The 18,876-nt window shown below is 43.6% G+C and overlaps 1 protein-coding gene across 1 annotated transcript; it reads left to right on the top strand.

Annotated features, from left to right (window-relative positions):
• Positions 1–7: 7 nt before the first annotated feature.
• MAU2 (MAU2 sister chromatid cohesion factor) lies at positions 8–12,964 on the top strand (the record flags this gene model as incomplete). The annotated part of the gene is made up of 19 exons (XM_010179306.1): positions 8–52; positions 151–168; positions 426–491; positions 1,178–1,273; positions 2,715–2,809; positions 3,331–3,358; positions 3,442–3,597; positions 4,130–4,276; positions 4,737–4,827; positions 5,074–5,177; positions 6,227–6,304; positions 6,881–6,946; positions 7,219–7,302; positions 8,269–8,318; positions 8,560–8,637; positions 9,105–9,216; positions 9,828–9,918; positions 11,470–11,597; positions 12,819–12,964. Coding segments are annotated over 19 exons (1,608 nt in total), but the record flags the coding sequence as incomplete, so codon positions are not given.
• Between the last annotated feature and the right edge of the window lie 5,912 nt (positions 12,965–18,876).

Here is an 18,876-nt window from a genome sequence, read left to right as displayed (position 1 = left end):
CTACCATCACACCCGCAACGGTGACCAGGCCCGCGGGCACCTGGAGAAGGCGGTGAGCCCGGGAGGGAGGTGGCTGGGGAAGGGAGGGGGGCCCTGTCAGCGGGGCGGGCCTGTGGTGGTTGCAGACTAACCCGCTGTCTTCTTTTGCAGTGGTTGATATCCCAGCAAGTATCCTTTGCCTGGCCGCCCCGGAGGGGAGTGTCGCTGTCTGGTCACCTCACTCCTGCAGCAAGGGCTCAGATAACAGAACACCTCCAGAGGGAGAGCCTGGCCCTGGGGATGGGGTTTTAGTGGGTGCTTTAAATCTACTTCCGTACTTGTGGGCTGCTTTCCTAACATGTATGTTCTGCAAAGGGGTTTTGGATGTCGGGCTGTTGTTGTTTTCCAGACAATGTTTAATATTTACTTAACTCGGATGCTGCTAGATTCCTCAGTTTGAAGATGTGAAGTTTGAGGCAGCGAGCCTTCTGTCCGAGCTGTATTGCCAGGAGGTGAGTGCCCTGAGACCACTTCAGAAATTACCAGTTGCCGTGGAGCTGCAGGGCTGCGTTTAATTTGAGTGTTCTTGGTTTTGGACTGATACAGGGCGATTAATAATGGGCTTTACCATAGAGGTCAGCTGCAATGCAAACATAAAGTACTGAAGTGTAAGGCTGAAGGGTTTTTGCTGTTTCTTATTGTGGAAGTTGCTGCTGGAATTGCAATACAGGCCTTCCACAGCAAAGGAAGTTTACTTGGCCACAGTATTTCTTTAGACCCCATTTGGACAAAGACAGGCTAATTTGAGAGGTGGGTGGGAAGTAGATGGTTTTCCTCAAGCTTTTGTTGTATTCCGAGGCTATTTTAACTTTTTTCCCCGGAAAAGCCTTAACCAGTCTTTAGTTTCACTAAAGCAAATGTTTGCTTTTTCTCTCACAGAAAAAAAGTGCGTATTAAAATAGTGGCCAAAGTAGTTAAATAGTGAATACTTTTGAGCAGACCTCGAGTCGAGTGCGTATGTGTGGGCTTGCATGTTAAATACATGTCGCTTTTCATAGTTTATGGAAAAACATTTATCTCAGCTGTGAGACCTTTAATGGATCAGCACAGAATACAACTAATTTCAAAGTCATTATTAGTGATGAAGTTCCCGGTAGCCTGTTCTTCATGTTGACTGGAGTGCCTGTTTCTGTTTCAGAATTCAGTGGATACAGCAAAACCTCTGTTACGCAAAGCCATTCAGATCTCACAGCAGACTCCGTACTGGCACTGTCGATTGCTTTTTCAACTTGCAGTAAGTGGTACATGTTGATAACTGTGTCGTACTGTAGCACTGAGTGGAAAAAATGGCTGGAAAATATCTGTATTCTTTTTAAGAAGAGCTTGGGTGCCTTTTTATTTCCCCACGCCCCAATTGTTGCTGCTAATGGAGAGACAAAAGAAGAAAAGCTCATGCTCTGAAGTAATGTGTGAGTATGGATTGGATCAAGGCCCACTTTTTAGGGAAGAAGGCAGCAAGGATCATTCTGTGGGCTCTAGTAACGCCCAACTTTAGAGAGAGACCAGAATAAAATGTACCTTATGGCTAGCAGTAAGGGCAAATGCTCTCATAAAGCCTGCTGGAATTGGAGCTTGCCAGCCTGAAGTGTTTGTTTGATTACTTTCAACCTAATTAGCAGACAGAGCAGAACTGGGATGGGAAAAGCAGCTGGTGTGAAGGCCTCTGAGCCATTTTACTCTTCCTTTTTCTGTAATGTGCTCCAAGTGTGGCTTCAGCTGCACAGGTCAGTCCGTCTCTGCTTCTAGGAATAAGCTGGCACATGTTGGAATTTCAAGTGCTTCACATTTGTTACAATCTGTGTAGCTGCTCCTAAAGCGCTGATTTTGCTGTGTGATCCAATGCATTAGGCCAGGGAACATATCCAGAAATTTAACTTACTGGGGGAAAAAAGCAGATTATTGCTGAAGAAGTCCCCTGGTTTTTCCAGGTTGTGCCTGTGCTATGCTGCTAAAGAGCCTCGAGGTGTTTAACTCGAGAGTTAATTGCTCTTTACAGGTACTCTGCAGCAGAGAGCTGGTTAGGAAGCAACTTTATCTTTACAGACTGTCTTAATAGTCACCTGTACTTGGCTTCTCTTCCTGATGAGCTTAAACAAGCAGACCAGCTCTGCTGAAAAGGCATTGCCGAGCTCATTGTGTAGTTCAGGAGCAGCGAATTGTGGAGAACCTCACTTTCCTATTGATTAAAGGACAAATGTTTACTTTGCAATGAGTTAATGCCTGAGTACTCACAAGAAGCTTAAGCATTTTTCTCGGTGCCTCCCTTGAATAGGATCCTTCCTCGAAGCTTGACATTCTTTGCTGATTTCTCTCCTGTCTGGTATTTCCTTTCTGGCTTTTGAAAAAAACACTGTTGGTCCAGTTGCTCCAGTGTAACTGTCCACAGTTACACTGGCACTGTTGGGATCTGATCCACACATGATCTTAATGAATTATAACAGCTTTGTGTGGTATGAAACCGAGCTGGACATTTTATTTGAAATGTTACAGACTCTTCTTAATTTTGGAGAATGCCAGGTGTTCCTGGAAATGAGTCTGAAATCAGATGATGCAGTTAACAAGTACCAGTTTAGTGCTTGTCAAATACAATGCACAGGAGCAATTACATCTTTAAAAGTTGCTAATTAAGTTCACAAAGAAAGTGCCAGGCTCTTATGGCTGTTCTATCATTTCAGCAACTACATACACTTGAAAAAGACTTAGTATCTGCATGTGACCTGCTCGGAGTTGGAGCAGAATACGCTCGGGTGGTAGGATCAGAGTATACCAGGTGAGTTCCTTGGACTCTTTTCCTTTCCCACAGAAAATATTTTGGCTTCCGTTACTTTTTACATAGAGAGATTCTGGTTTTATTTAGAGATGTGATTGCTATGTGGGTTTTGTAGACAAACCAGTATTTCTGAGTGTTCTCTTAGATCTGAGAGTTTCTCCAGCTCTCTTATTTTTCCTGTTAAAAACCAATAAGATCCGCTAAGACTCCGGAGTGTCTTTTTTCAAACTGAACTTTGTTTATTTATCAGCAAAAGTTTTCCCAGCAGCCTCGTTTCACCTTAGCAACTGTTGTAACTAGAACTGTCCAAAGCTTGGATACAAACCTGAGAGGCTGGGATTTTGGTTCGTGAGGCTGTCATTGAACTGTTCCATCGAGATTTTAGATGTGCTTTCTGTGGCAGGGTCCTTAATGCTCTTTTGTCTGGAAGAATGGCAGATTTATTTTTTGAATCTCAGGATTTTTATATACAGTTGTGGTTTGAGTAACTTTTGTGAGTATATCATTTTGTTTCATTTCAGAGCACTGTTTCTGCTAAGCAAGGGGATGGTAAGTTGGATGTACTTTGAAAATCAATTATTTACTTGTTTAGCTGACATAATACCAGTTACAGAGCAATATTTAAATTACAGCTCCTTCTAATGGAACGAAAGCTGCAGGAGGTGCACCCTCTCCTCACTCTTTGCGGGCAGATAGTCGAGAACTGGCAAGGAAACCCCATCCAGAAAGAGTCGTTGCGTGTCTTCTTCTTAGTCCTGCAGGTCACGCATTACCTGGATGCTGGGCAGGTATGTGCAGACATGCATCTTATATTTTCCACGTGAGAACTTGGCGGGGGAAAAGAGTACTGCCTCCAAAGTAGCTAATTATTACACTGAGGTTATTTTGGGGAGTTTTTTTTTACTGTGCCTTACTTTCTGTTAATGAAACTCTTGTAGATTTTAATCACAAATGAAATGACGAGTGAAGAAATCACATTCATTTCTTCTTCCCCAAGGAAAGTTTTACCGTCATACGCGTATAGCTATGACAGCTACTCTTGCTTCCACGTAATGTTGGTGGAGATAAAAGGCTTTGTGTATAATTCTGAAAAACATTTCCAATGTCTGTTGGTCGTATATGCAAATGGGGAGGGCTGATGGTTAATCCTGGAATAGGCCTGAAGTAGCCACAGTTCTGTTGTGCTAGTGTTGTGATTTACGCGTGAGCTCATTTCCTGAATGTGGAGATTATTTATTGCCTGGCAAGTTTTCCCAACTAAGTAAGTGCTGCAGCCCAGATGCTGGAGTGGTAGTGTCTGATGTGAGTCATCTTTTGCAGGTGAAAAGTGTGAAGCCATGCCTGAAACAGCTTCAGCAGTGCATCCAGACCATCTCCACGCTGCACGATGACGAAATTCTGCCCAGCAACCCTGCTGATCTCTTTCACTGGCTGCCCAAGGAACACATGTGTGTGCTGGTCTACTTGGTGAGAAGCTCTCTTTTGCTTAATGTATATTGCTAATGAATGAAGAATTGGTTAAAAATTGCTTGGAGCCAGCGATAGATCCTGCAGACCATATGCTGCTTTATGTTGGATTGGCAGTTTAATTCTGCCGCAGCATCTGTGAGAATATTGCTTTTGGTGATGTCAGCGTGTGAAGAGACTGTGCAAGAAACTGGGAACTGGAATGTAACTTTATTAATATCAAAATAGCATCCGATTCGCTCAGACAAAGTAGGGCTATGTTGGTGTATTCTTGCCAACAGAGCAACGATCTTGACTCAAATTCCTGCAACTAGTGGCCACACTTCTTGAATATGATTATACTCCTGAATAGTGTTAAAATTCCTTTGAAAAGGCTGTAGCTGAGGAGCTGTGTGAACTCCCAGAGCTTTCTTTTTTGCAAAGATAATTTTTTTGTCTTTTTTCCTGTGTTTTCTGGCAGGTGACAGTGATGCATTCCATGCAAGCAGGGTACCTGGAGAAGGCTCAGAAGTACACAGACAAAGCACTCATGCAGCTAGAAAAGCTAAAAAGTAAGGATAAGGGTTATAATTCAGTTGATGCTGCAGGATTTCATTACTTGCTGCTAATTTAAAAAGAAAACAAAAAAACCCTCTGTCAACCCTAGCTCACTGGGACAACCTGCTGTCAGTCCATTTCTTCTGCATTTAAGAACTTGGCTCTGTTTACCATTGGATAGTTACTTTGAGTACAGAAATGAAGTTTTTTGGGTTTTTATTATAACTCTACTTACTGAGGTACTTTTATTCCCTTTCCAGTGTTGGACTGCAGTCCTATCTTGTCATCTTTCCAAGTGATTTTGTTGGAACACATCATCATGTGTCGGCTTGTCACAGGACACAAAGCCACAGCATTGCAGGAGGTAAAAAACGGAGTTTCATCATTTCCCTGCTTCCCTGTATGCAGTGATAACTTTTCAAACACAGGAATTTCAGTTCTGAGGAAGATACCTTGGCTCAGATGGAAATGCCAGCAGTGCTAAACTACTGACAGATACAGTCGGGCCTAATGCTGCTCAGGATACTGCAACTCCGAAGCTGTGGGATTAGCCTCCTCTTAAATATTTTATTTAAGAACACTTTTATTTAAGAATGCACCTGATCATGCGTTGCAGCCTGACTCTGGTGTCCCTTCCCTTTTGCTCAGATTGATGACAGAGTGGCTCTTAACTCTTGGTGTTTTTGTTTTCACCAAGTATTTCTCAGTTTTTAAGGTTCACACAGAATCACAGACCGTTAGGGATTGGAAGGGACCTCAAAAGATCATCCAGTCCAATCCCCCTGCCGGAGCAGGAACACCCAGATGAGGTTACACAGGAGGCAGGTTCCCTGCCTCTGTGGGGAAGGAAGGGAAATGTTATTTAATGTAGGAGAGCCCTGTGCTTATTTTTTTTCCCCATTCTCACAGTCCTGTTCATTCCTGTTCATCCATCCCTTATTTATAGCCCATACCGCTGTATCATCTCAACCTCTGCTGCCAGCCTTCCCAGGGGTGCACTTGGGGGCTGAGGGGGGGAGTTTTGCCTGCTAAAAGAATACTCATTGGCTCTGGCTCGTAAAACTCAGCACAGGCATGTACCCTGGGCAAGATTTTGATTCCAGTTTTTCTGTTGCGAGCCAACTCGAACTCTGAGCATGTCAGATCTGGGACTCAGTGTGCAGGTGGTGCCACCATATGGTGGAGCTGCTGCAAAGCAGATAATTCCAAACCAGTCTGAGTGTGCGGCTGCGTGGGAGGGGTGTGATGGAGCCGTGTGCGCACCTTGGCATGAGGCAAGCCTTGCCTCCGCGTTTACCTAGGAGCATGACTTAGGAGTCTTGAAATTACACATATGATGCAAGTAGATGGATTTAGAGCATAAAATGAAATGGAGAAAAAGTATCTTAAAATACTCTTTTTTTTGCCTTACAGATTTCACAAGTCTGTCAGCTCTGCCAGCAGTCTCCCAGACTGTTTTCTAATCACGCTGCCCAGCTGCACACTCTATTAGTAAGTGCCTATGATTAGCAATAAGCTTTTGACTCTTTAAAAGATCATCCCCAAGACTTGCACTCGTCACCAGTGACCAGTGAGAGTGCGGTGAGGCCGACAGCGAGATTTCCTGCGGAGTGATGTGGCCTGTGTTATTGATTGCTGCTCCTGCTGTGGGGACTCATACCCGGAGTTGTCTAAGCCTGCCTGGCTGAAATCCCTTTTAAAAATAAATTATGAGTAGCATGATAGTATGGAAAGTACATACAGGAAAATTGTACTCTTGTTTGAAGCAGTATGTTGTGGGAACTGCATAAGGGGAAGAATTTATGTAGTGTTGCTATTTTAGTAGTATAAGAAATTAAGAACAGTTTATTTTAGATAAACGGGGCATTTTTTACAGGAGCGTTTACTATTTTGAAGGGCTTTGTTTAGAAATGGTTTCTTTTTCCCAGAGCCAAGCAAAACTAAGACTTACTGGTTACCTTTTCCTGCTAATATCCTGAGATTTCTGTGGTTTTGTGTGTCCCTTTCTTTGCATTCTCAGCTTTCTATAATTACATTGCTACCTTAGAAATCTCATGTCTTCTACAGGGGCTCTACTGCATTTCTGTTAACTGCATGGACAATGCAGAAGCACAATTTACTACAGCACTGAGGGTAAGATTTTCTTCCCAAACTATTTAATGTGGATGTGCAGTGGGGAAATGGGCTTTTTGCAATTGCGTGGGTTTTTGGAAGGGAAACCTGGGGATCATCTATGTTAGTTGCACTAGTTCATATTTTTGTTCTATGCTGATCGCAATTCAGGTCAGGAGGATATATTAATAGCAGAATAAGAGACGCCAAATCTGTGATTTATATGGGTTGAGCAAATTCTGGGTCAGAGGTTGAGGTGTTTGACTGTGCTGTTGGTATCTTGTTTATTTTAGCTTACTACACATCAAGAACTGTGGGCTTTTATTGTGACAAACTTAGCCAGCGTGTACATCAGGGAGGGCAACCGGCATCAAGAGGTAAGCTGGTTTCTGACTGCCCTTCTCAAAGTCAGAACTTCCTTGGAAAGAAAGCAAGCTGCCATGCTTGGGTTATTCTTTTTTTCGGAGCATTTTTGCAAAGCAGTGCCTTGTCTGGCAGCCAGGCAGCTCCTTCATCAAGGTAGTGTTAATTAACGGGGAGGAAGCAGTGGCATCAGCTGTAAACCACCGCAGCAGAGCGTTCTGGATCCGACACAGGATCCTCTGCCGCACCGGGAGGGCAAACTGCCCAGTGTGAAGTGAGTGGTTAACACCGTCATCCTGAGTCAGCCAACCTGCTCGCTGCTGTTCCCGTCTGTGGAGGGGGCTTATCAGATTGCAGAAGACCCAGCGAGGTTTTAACTGAACAGCCAGAAATAGGGATGTGCACGTGTGTGTTCATTTTGGTTCAGTTAATGCAGCTCAGTTTTGTATTAACACAAGAACTCTGTGCACTCTGTGGTGTCTGATCTCTCAGTAGTAACTTTTCCAAGATGTGCTTGCAGGTTTCCTGTGAAGCGGCTGTTAGTGAACTTTTTCACTAAGCCTGCAGTAATTTAGTAAAAGGATCAGAGAGCAAAAATAATAATAATTAAAACAGTTGACCATTTTTTTTCTTTGATTTCTGGTTTTAATTGAATAGCAAATCTGATACAGCATTCATTTGGGTCTTGAAAAACTCAGGTATGACAGCTACGAGTTCTCTGAGGAAATATTAGCGTCGTATAGAAAGTTGTATGAAGTCTAAGAAGGCGTACTTTATATAAAACTTGATTTTAGGATCAAAATGGACAGGAAAACTCCTAATGTTGGAATGTTTGTGCTATGATCTAACCCATACAAGTAAACTTGAGCTTGTGGTGACTTGCATAATCTTGATATGACTATAAAAACCCTTGCTGTCAGTACTGCAGGCCTGTATATGTGAGAAACGCTGATTATCTCTCTTTTCCCCTCCCACTCTAGCTTTACAGCTTATTGGAAAGGATAAATCCAGACCATAATTTTCCTGTGAGGTAAGAATTCCAGAAACTATCTCCATGCTGATGTTGCATTGATGATGGCATGCTGGATTTGTAGCAGGCTTTTTCTTTTAAAAAGAAAACAAAATAAAGTCTTTTCAAGGCAGAAGTTCTGACCTTGCAGTAAATGTATTGTTTTGTTTGGAGATTTTATTATTAGGCTAATTCCTGGATATTTGTAATGCATTTAATGGCTGCACAGTGCCTGGATTTCAATGTGTTGCTTTGTCCGTAGCTCTCACTGTCTTCGAGCAGCAGCTTTCTACATCCGGGGGCTCTTCTCCTTCTTTCAAGGAAGATACAATGAGGCAAAGTGAGTACAAATCGGTGCACTGGGAAGGTGGGGGAGAAAAAAACTAAATTGAGCTTTTTAAGGTAAAAATGCAAACCCCGAGGCTCTGCTTTCAAACCTACTGGTTCTTCTCCCTGCGGATTTTGTCAACCTTCTGGTTTTTACTTTGGGGAAAATACCATGAAACTGTTGAGTTTAAATCTCTCTAGTTCTGAATGTTAATATTAATGATGCTTGTGTGGTGGTCTGCAGTGGCACAGCTGAAACAAAAGTTTTTCAAAGCAGGACCTCTGTTATAAATAGACATTTTTGCTAAATGAACGGTGATGTTTGGGCATGAAGTGCTTTGTTTAAGGTCACCTGCAGCACACATTTATTCCTAAGTGCTAATGTTTGCAGATTGGATTAATTCAGTTCTTAATTGTTTCTCACTTACTGGAGGGAAAGCAGGGTTTTTAAAACACTTTCTTTTTGCTCTGTTTTGGCAGACGATTTTTGCGAGAGACACTGAAAATGTCGAATGCAGAAGACTTGAATCGATTAACAGCGTGTTCCCTCGTCCTCCTGGGTCATATATTCTACGTGTTAGGGAATCACAGGGTAAGCCTTCGGTCTCTGATATTACCATGCAAATGTTTGACTTGTTGTTTGCCAAAGCAGATCAGGCCATTTTGTGACATTAATCTTATTTTAAGAGTGTTTGTTTACTGGTATCCCACTAAAAGCTGTCAGCTGATTGACTGACATTATTCTGTAGCTGTAATTTGCACGTTTAGTAACACTGTAGCAAAGTAGTGGTGTTTGTAGTGTGTTCTAGAAGTGCGTTTCTATGCCTGAAATCACTGGAAAAAAGGAGCTGAATAAAGGACAAATAACATCATTCAGCTGGGTTGTTTTGGAAGGAGTTGTGGGTGTGAACTCCTCAATTCTCACTGTATGCCAGAATGCATGAAATATTCCTCTTATCTTGCACAGCATAGGGCATAATTCCCTAATTCCTAGGACAGAGCGAAATTCCAGGCAGCTTTAGATGATGTTTGGGTTATTGGCCCATTAAGCACTTCCACTTCTTAGTGTGAACATGGTAGCAATTTCAGTAGATGATTTTTTGGTCACAAATCTTAATTTCTATGCAATGGGGATTTGCAAGTGGGGGATAGGGGGGAACATACCCATTTTATTTTGAGACCTGTTTTATTTCTGATATCCAGGAAAGTAATAATATGGTAGTGCCAGCCATGCAGCTTGCGAGCAAGATCCCAGACATGTCTGTGCAGCTGTGGTCCTCGGCGCTGTTGAGAGGTAAGTTAGGAAAAGGCCTTAAAGGCTTCAAAAAAGCATTTCAGAGCCCATTGCTCACAGGGATTGAGCAGGGCCACGTTGTGCCAGTGCTTGCCAAAAGGCTGCCGGGGCTTACAGAACACCGCCAAAAGTGCAGGGTGGTTCTTCCCGTTGCTGCTTCACAGCTCTGGCACTGCTGTCAGATGCTTCAGTTGATTTTGGGGGTGCTGTAAGACAGAGTGAGAAGGCCCCATAGAGCCCCAGCATCCTTGTGTGGCTGCAGCATCTCTTCTGCTGTTGCTCTGCTTCTCCTTTACTGCAGTTCCAATTGTAGTAAACATTTGATTGTTTCACTTAGGCCTTGCTTCTGTGCATGGGTTTTAATAAATATAAGTGACGATTCTATCGCTTCATACATAAATATTGTTTAATCTGACTTCCACAGGCCCCAGGATGTTTTGTTCAAATATTGACTAGCTTCTTGGCAGACTGTCAACGTTAACGCTGCAATTGATTTGCTCTCACTAGAAAATCAAGCAGTAACTCTACCTTTTTTCTCAAGAACTTACCCTGCAGCTTCAATTTACATTAAATTGTGTTTACTATAAGCGTGGCGCTCTGCTTTGAGCACCGTGGGCCAGGCTTATTTTCTGCTTTGCTACAAAACTGCTTCCAGGCAATTGAAAATACTTCCTTACTTGTTTCCAAGTGGTAGTTCATGTACAAAACATGCCGATGGTACAATGATGGATCTGTTGTAGATGAAACCACCCTGTGTTCGGCTGCTGCTGCCTCTGGTTGTATCTGCCAGCCTAGGAACAGTGAGAGGCACTTTCTGTTCTGCTTTGATTTTTCCTCTGTAGAACTAATTACCCACTCCTGAAGGTGCTTGATGAGGAATGACAAAACACAACCATGCGTTCGTTGATTGGAGGTGCAGCGTTGCTGTGCTGCTTGTCATTTATAGCTGAAATTGTGTGAGTTTTAGGTTAATAGTCTTAAATCTGACTGAGCTAATACCTGTGGGCAAATGGACACTAGGATCAGTCCATTTTGCAGTGTGTGCAAAGCAGCAGGCTTCTGTAGTCCCCCAAAAGCGAAGATTCACCGAAGAAATTATATATATATATGTGTGTATTTTGCTGAATCCTGGAGGTGCAGGCGAGCTTTCCCTGTTCCCACTAGATGGTGCTGGCAGCTCAAAAGACAAAATGTGAACTGCACAGGGGCTTTCACTGGAGCAAAGAGTTTGCTTCCTCTTTTAGAGCTACTGTAATGTTATTTTTAATAGCTGGAAATAAAAGTAACACCAAATCCTGCAGTATGCACTGCCAGCACTGTTGGAAAAAGGGAGGCTTCGGGTTCCCTGTATGCCCCAGCTTCTCAAAGGAGTTTGAGTCAGAAGTGGTGGCACTTTGGTCTATTTGCTGTTTAAATGATTCAGTGATCAAATATAGGGACTCATGAAATACAGGGAGTCATCAAATCTAGGGAACAGGCCTTTCAGGTGAGAGCTGGTCAGCTGAGAAGGATGGTGTTTCTGGGTGAGCACACAACGCTGTTGCCTTTCAGACCTGAACAAAGCCTGTGGAAACGCCATGGATGCACATGAGGCCGCACAGATGCACCAAAACTTCTCCCAGCAGCTCCTCCAGGACCACATCGAAGCTTGCAGTCTTCCAGAACACAACCTCATCACGGTAAGCCATCTCCAGCTTGCGGTTGTGAGTGGTTTTGAGGCAAAACAATGCCCTTTGCTGTCCTTTGCTATTCCTGTCTTCTGCTGAGCACGCTTCTCAGTAAGTTGCCATAGTTCAGTCTGCTTCCTCGTATTTAAACTGGACTGATAACAGGAAAAGGAAGTGTGACTCAACTTAATTCACTTTTATAAAGGTTATTTGGTGGGTAAGGGCTTTGTTTCTTACAAGTGTTTTCCTGATACACCAGGAAATCTCTATTTTTTAAATGGCTTTTGTAGCAGGTAGCCAGTTCACTGCTTTTGAAAGAAGCTGAATTATGTTCTCAGGTTTAATTTTCATGTTTAGGTCATCCAGTCTGCCTTGTTTTGGGGAATGCTTTGTTGGACACTGCTGAAAGTACAGTTTCTAATGATACTTTAGCATTCCTAGGGTTTTTTTCCACTTATCTATAAATCTGAATTTGCAATTAATACACTATGTGGTGTCTGTGTAGCCCCTTCCTTAATGTGCAACTTTCTTTGGACTCTGAATATTTATGTCCTTGTCAGAAACACTTTATACACTGTTTTAAAAATACAGAATGGTTTCCTAAGCTGCATCTCGGCAACAGCATAAGATAAATCACTGTTCTGACCTGAAATAATGTCCAAATGGGAATGTGAGATGCAAGGGAGTTGACATCTTTTTCCCTAACGTTCCCTTTTGGGAAGAAAAAAGCAGCGGTAAAAGATCCAAATGAGGACGTTATTTGCTGGTTTTGCTTGCAGAGGGATCCTGAGACTTGAAAGTAAATTTGCCCATTTTAGAAGATTTTGACTAATGTAAGAGGGAAATATTTTAGTAATGAAATGGGTGAGAACCAGCAGCTCTGAGAGCGCTGTAGCTGAGTGTGTAATGGGCTCAAACACAGAGAAAGTGGAGTCCCTTGTTTGTGCAAGTCCTGGTTCCAGCCTGGAGCGGGAAATGCTTTCCCCTGATTGCATTCAGCCAGGTTTGGAATGATGGGCATTGAAAGAAAGAGGCTTGGAAAGAAATCCGGTTCAAGGGACAGGGCTCCACACGTGTCAGACAAAGCCAAACCTGATACACAACTTCTGGTGATGAAATCTTTAATTATCTCCAAGTAGCAAGCGTCTGTGTGGCGAGCTCCTTGCTCTGGCCTCGCGCTGCTGGTCCCCCGGCAGCGGCTCTAAGACTTTCATGCTGTTTGTTATCTTGCAGTGGACAGATGGACCTCCTCCTGTACAGTTCCAGGCACAGAACGGACCCACCACCAGCCTGGCCAGCCTCCTGTGAAAAAACCATAACTATCAGGACAGTGTGTTTAAAAAAGAAAAAGAAAAAAATGCCAAAAAAGGAGAAAAAAATTGATGCAAAATCTTTTCTTCAAAGAAAAGGCAGCAAATTCCTCTTCTAATGAGGGCCTTGTAGGAAACAGATTGCATAAAGACAACGTACATTTCATAGACTTGCAAAGTGAGAAGGGCATTTTAAGCTGCTTTTACCTAATGTGTGTGAATATACAGCTAGTGTGTATATACCTACTGGTTTTAATCTGCTTTCCTCTTACTGAGAATTAAGGTTTAGTCCAAAGGACGCTTGTTCCTTAAATTGTTAGATACGTACTTTTTAAAAACTGTCACAGAAAACGAAGAGGACTCGTGCAGTTTTGAATACTGATTGTATTCGAAATACTTACACCTTCCCTGGAGTGCGATGCATGCCAGTTCGAATGTTTTTTCCTGTGCCCTTCCACTCCTGGGAATACTTGGATTAAACCGTGATTGGTTGTAGGGTGCCCTAAAGTTCAAAGTTTAGTTTCGAAGGTAACGTATTTCCCTCTCGTGGTGTGCACGCCGTTGCCAGTGCTGTCCGTAGCCTTGCAGTGAAGGTAAGGAAGAGATCGGCAAGGGGCTTTGCAGCCAGGGGTGTCACAGGCCTCGGAGTGAGGTTCCACCTCCACGTTTGTCAGTGTGACAAAGTGCCACCACTTGGTCCCTCTGAGGGTCCCTCTGTCCCTGCACTGGTGTCCGGTCCCGCTCAGGGTAAGGCAGAACCACAGCTCTCTCCACCTCTGCTGCTTTGTCGTGATCTGTACGGAAGGAGGAAAGGTCTTTTCTCCTCTCTGGCTCCTCCGTGGCCAAGCAACTGGGAAAAACAGTGCTTTGCATCTTTCCTGCAGCCTCGCCCAGGGCAGGCAGCATCTGTGCCTTAATGATTTTTACAAGTGATTGAAGTTGGGGTTAAACTGGGTGGTTAAAACCCAGATCCAATGTAAGCCAGAGGCTTATAGTAAAAAACTAAACTATAGTCTTGCCCTTGGCAGTAGTTTAGGTTTCCAGACTTTTCTGTGTTAGCTTTCCTGTTCTGTCTCGGTTTTTGTGAACTCTTCAGCTGTGAATTCTCTCTGCTTTTTGCCTGTGCCTCTGCAGTTGGCTGTGAAAAGGAGAGACGAGGCCCAAGTTTGTTCTGCAGAAAACAGTATGGGAGTTGGTAATGTCACGAAGCATCGGCAGCTTTGCTAGTGAGGAGCTGTGCCAGTCCGTCATAGTGCTGTGTAAAGCTTGCAAGGTTCATGGGACTGAATAAAGGTGTTTTTCTCTCTTGGTAGCTCTGTATATTTATCTCCCAACTCAAAAGAGGGGAGGGAAAAGGACTCTGCCAGAAACATTACTTGTGTAGGGCTTTCTGTGATTGCTTCTGTTTCTGAGGAAGGAGGAGGATATTTTACAGGAAATATTTGACCCCCAAAAAACCCTTTAGAAATGTTTATTGTAGCAGGAATACTGTGAAATGTGTCTTTAGTCATAGGAGGGTTTAGCTTGGAAGGGACCTTAAAGATCATCCAGTCCAACCCCAATGGTTGTTCTTTTTCAGAGTCTTGTCGCCTGTCCAGCAACAGCTCAGGCATTTTGCTTTTTGTATTTCAAACCCTTCTATTTTGACCACTGAATGATATTAGGGACATGAGTGCTTGTCCAATTACCAAAGTAGGATTTTAAGTTTCCTTTACGGGACACGCAATGCCGATTTTAGCTCCTGTTCTCAGCCACTGACTGTTGCAGAAGCCATTGGTGAATATCCAGTGGGAAAACACAGCCTCGATATTGGTGTAGGGAGCGAGTCTTAGGTTTGCAAGAAAAAAGTGGAGTGGAGTGGAAGGTGCCAGGCTCGTGGTGCCCAGGACAGGAGCCCTCCTCGGTGACAGTGCACATGGCCCTGGTTTGTGGTGACAGGAGCCGGGTGCCTGCTGCTCCAAGGCAGCTGTGAGAGACACAGCAACTTCACACGCTTGGATTCTGGTCAGCAATGATCAGGTAAATCCTCTCTTGGGAATACAGCTATCCCATGGGCTATTTCTAAGTCTTTCCCTGTATTTTTTGGGTATGGGAAGCAGTGTCTCTCTGGCTATTTCCTCCATAAGTCACTGGGATGCAAGAACTGGTACCTGGTTTTAAGCTCCTAAATATAGTGGCCGTTTTCCTGACAGTGCTGGTAACGGCTGAGGAATGAGTGGTAACTGGAAAAGATGCACTTCAAAGTCTGCCAGAGTCCCATTCAGGTAATCCAGGCGTTCTTTGGTTTTTTTTCATCCAGTCTGAGGCTGTGATTTAAACTGCTTTAAATGCTGGCCAAAAAAGTGCTGCTTCTGTATGGCAGTATTAAAAAAAAAATAAATCCCAATTCTGCAGAGCTGTGGTTTGGGCCGAGCTTAAGAGAAGCATTTTGCAGTGAGCAAGACGTCCACCAGTGCCCGTTCAGGTCGCGGCATCTCCCAACAATGCTCCGGCTCGGGGACCCGTGGGGCTGAAGGTTTTCTTACCAGGAACCATTTAACATTTAACATTTGCAATGTCAGGAGTAACAACCTGGGGTTTCCCCTTTGAGAATCAACTTCACCTGTGCTTTTTGTGCAGAGCAGCCACTGCCCGCAGCCCTGTGGAGCCCAGAGCTCTGCCCCCTTTCCAGAGTCCTCTTCCCATCACAGAATTTCAAAAAAATCATGTAAATTTGAAAATATAACCGGGTGATTTTTCTATCTCTAAAATTCAATGTACATTTGTTACAATGTACAGTGCTTTTTAACTACACTTGTATATTAAATTATTTAATAGTTTTTGCTTTTCAGTATCTTTTGTATGTAGCAGAGATTAAAACAAGGACCTCATGACTGAAGTTCTTCCTAATTTTCAAATGCGTATGTAAAGTTGAACAGAAAACTAGAAGTTTACAGTTTACAGAATGTTCTGTTAAGTGCTTGGTCTGCCTAACTTGATTTGAACAACATATTTCTTATCTTTCTTGTCCAATCATTTAATTCTCTATAGAAACAAACATGAAGTCTTTTATGAACTTCTAAAAAAAAAGAATTATTCTTCTAAAGATGTAATTTAGAGAACTGTACAGTTTTTCTCTAGTATTTTTAAATGAGTAGCAAGAACTTCCACAGAAGCATCTAATCACTGTTCTGTAGATAGTGTAAAAACTTATATATGTATAGAGAATGCAGTCTGAAGAAGTGTTTGCCTGTTGTGTTTCATTTCCTACAGTATGAACATCAGGCCCATTTTCCCAGGAAATCTGGATTTGGCAGCTGGGGAATTTAAAAATTAAAATAAGTCATGAACTTCATCCCCCGTCGTCCCACGCGCGCACTCACTGTGCCACCACGTGCAAAACTGACATTGCTAAAATGTTGGGGCCTTAAGTTGCTGCCCGTGGCCATGTGGAGTTCAGCACAACGTAGTCCATGTTCCTTCACTGCTTTAATTTTACTCCCTTTTCCCCAATTCTCCAGAAAGTAAAATGATAGGAGGAGTTCAGTAACGTCCCATTTTACCTTAGTGTTTACTGACCTCTCCAAACTGCGCCGATTAAGCCCATTTCCGTGATGGACGGTGGTGAGGAGATGGTGTCGGTGGTTCAGACTGTGCAGAACTTGGAGAAATCAGGATGAAAGAACACCCGTCTGTGCTCTTCTACTGTCTGTCTTAGCTGTGTATTTAATTGTTCCCGCAGTGGCCCTTTCCGTGTTCTGTCAGGTTTGTACCATGTACTGTTCAGTGTCTGTAGCTCTCCCCAGTAGCAGGACGTGTCCCTTCCGAAGCTGTAAATACAGTAACTCGTGTAATGAGCTGGGACTGGGGGCATGACTTTGCTGCCTTTGTTTCCTCTTGTTTTCTATATTAGAATTTTTAAATAAAGTTTAATTTTACTTCTTCTAGCAGTTTGTGGAATACTGATTCCTTCGGTTGCTCCGCAGGCAATCCTGCCCACAGAGGCCGTGTTTTATGTGGTGACAGTGACTTACCCCATCATTAGATGCTGTTTGAGGCCCGGGGGAGCGGGGACAGATCTTGGCTTTGCCTGCAATGAGAACCAGAAATTCCTGCTTGAAAACATCCAGGGTGCTGCAAACTGGCTCTGGGGACAGCCACAGCCCCGCAGGTGGCTGGGATAAACCAGGACTATGGGGGATTGGGCAAACACCGGGGATTTTTCATATGTGGTACAGGACAGGTATTTTTCACTGCAGTTGTGGAGTCAAGAAGGATGCTGACTATATTTGATCTTCATAAACAGGACATTGTTTAATGCAGAGAGCTTTTTATGGCTTTTAACCCAAAATTTTCTGGTAGGTATTTTTACATTTTGGGATAAATTTTAAAGGAAGAAGAAAACTACTGAAATAATTGTTCTGGAAGTGAAATTTTGAAGACACTAAAAATGTTAAAGACTTAACTGCAGGCTGCACCTGGTGGCAAAACTGCCTGAGAAACATCTGAAATACATGAGCAAGAGGTACAAAAGGGTGGTACTGTCTGATAGATCTGGAGCCACATCCAGAGCAGACCCCCCTCTGTAATTTACTGTGCAGAGCCTTGTCATGAGCTGGCAAAGCCAAATGAAGATGCCAGCCTTAATGTATTACACGTCCCCCCTTAGCAGGGTTGACATGTAAAGGAGAAAACGGATCTTCCAGTGTCTGCCAGGATTACTGGATACTGCCTTGGTAAAATTCTGGCCACCCTGGACAAGGAAGAAGTTACTGAAGAGATTTCTGGGGAAAAAAAACCCCACTTTACCTGGCTTCCAGGTAATCAAATGCATCTTGTGCTAGACCTGTTCTGAAACTCCTGATGACACAGCAAGTGAAGGAAGTTGAGTGGAGGCCTCTGTGTGTTCCTACCGGGATTAAAGCACCACTTCAGAAGGATCCAGCCCTTAGTAGTTAACCATAAAGTTCTGAATGGCCTGAGGTGAAGCCTGTGGCTTTCAGTGCTTTGGGAGTCCTTAACCAGACACAACTGGTTGTGAGCTGCACCATTAACCCTTAGGTAGTGGTAGCTAAAACTGTCTTGTACGAAAGGTGGATGAAGGTACTTTGTAACATGAAAACTCACATTCAGTCCTTTATAAAGGGTATTGAACACAAAGTTGTTGACAGGAATGGTGAATCTTTAATCTAGAGTGGAAAACAGTTCTAAAAAGTGGTGCGTGTTGGCCCTTTCTTGAGCAAAGGCCAAATGCAGCCCGGGAGGCTGCTGGAGATCAGGCTCTGGTTCTGCCCTTTTCTTGCAAAAGCAAAAATAATGTGCCTTCACTTCCCTGCCCTGGTAAAATGGGAAGCACGGTGATTTATGCTTATTAACAATTATGAATGAAAATAATAAGCATTATCTCACTTTTACTCTTTTGAAAGCAGCACTTAAATCACCTGTTACGAAGCCACATCTAATCCTTTCGTAAGCTGTATGTGCAAAATAATCGATGAGAGATGGGTGCTGGCATTACAACAATCTTACCCTCGATTATAAGCTTGTTTCCCCCAAGGTTTTTTTTTCCCCATTCTAAGAACAAGCTCCCTTGCAGGTGTTAACGCTGAATAAGAAGTCCTGAGGCTTATGTCAGAGCAGGCAGGTTGCAAGCTGGCAGCTCCACAGACTTTTTTTTTTTGTATGAATGCAATTGTTCAGGGAATCTCAAGAGGAAAGTTAATTTATTAATTCCTTTCTTCCCGTCTCTATGCATTGGCCGGACCGGGTGGATGCCGCTAATCCCACCCGCGGGGTGGCTGAGCACCCCGGGGACCCTCGAGGAGCCCGGCTGCCAGGCGCGGCCCCGCAGCGGAAGGGTTAACAGCCCTTCTCCAGCTCCTGCGGGAACGATCGTATCGCGGCCCTGTCAGAGGTGCGGCCGATGGCACGAAAACGTCTGCGCACCCCTGACCCAGATCCGCCGGGGATGAGTCACCGCAACCGCGGCCTCCCGCGGCCCC

This window comes from Mesitornis unicolor, unplaced genomic scaffold (assembly GCF_000695765.1).
Source record: "Mesitornis unicolor isolate BGI_N332 unplaced genomic scaffold, ASM69576v1 Scaffold44392, whole genome shotgun sequence".
Classification (NCBI taxonomy): Eukaryota; Metazoa; Chordata; class Aves; order Mesitornithiformes; family Mesitornithidae; genus Mesitornis; species Mesitornis unicolor.
The sequence above is the reverse complement of the archived record's forward strand: the minus strand, read 5'-3'. Positions and strand labels throughout refer to the sequence as shown.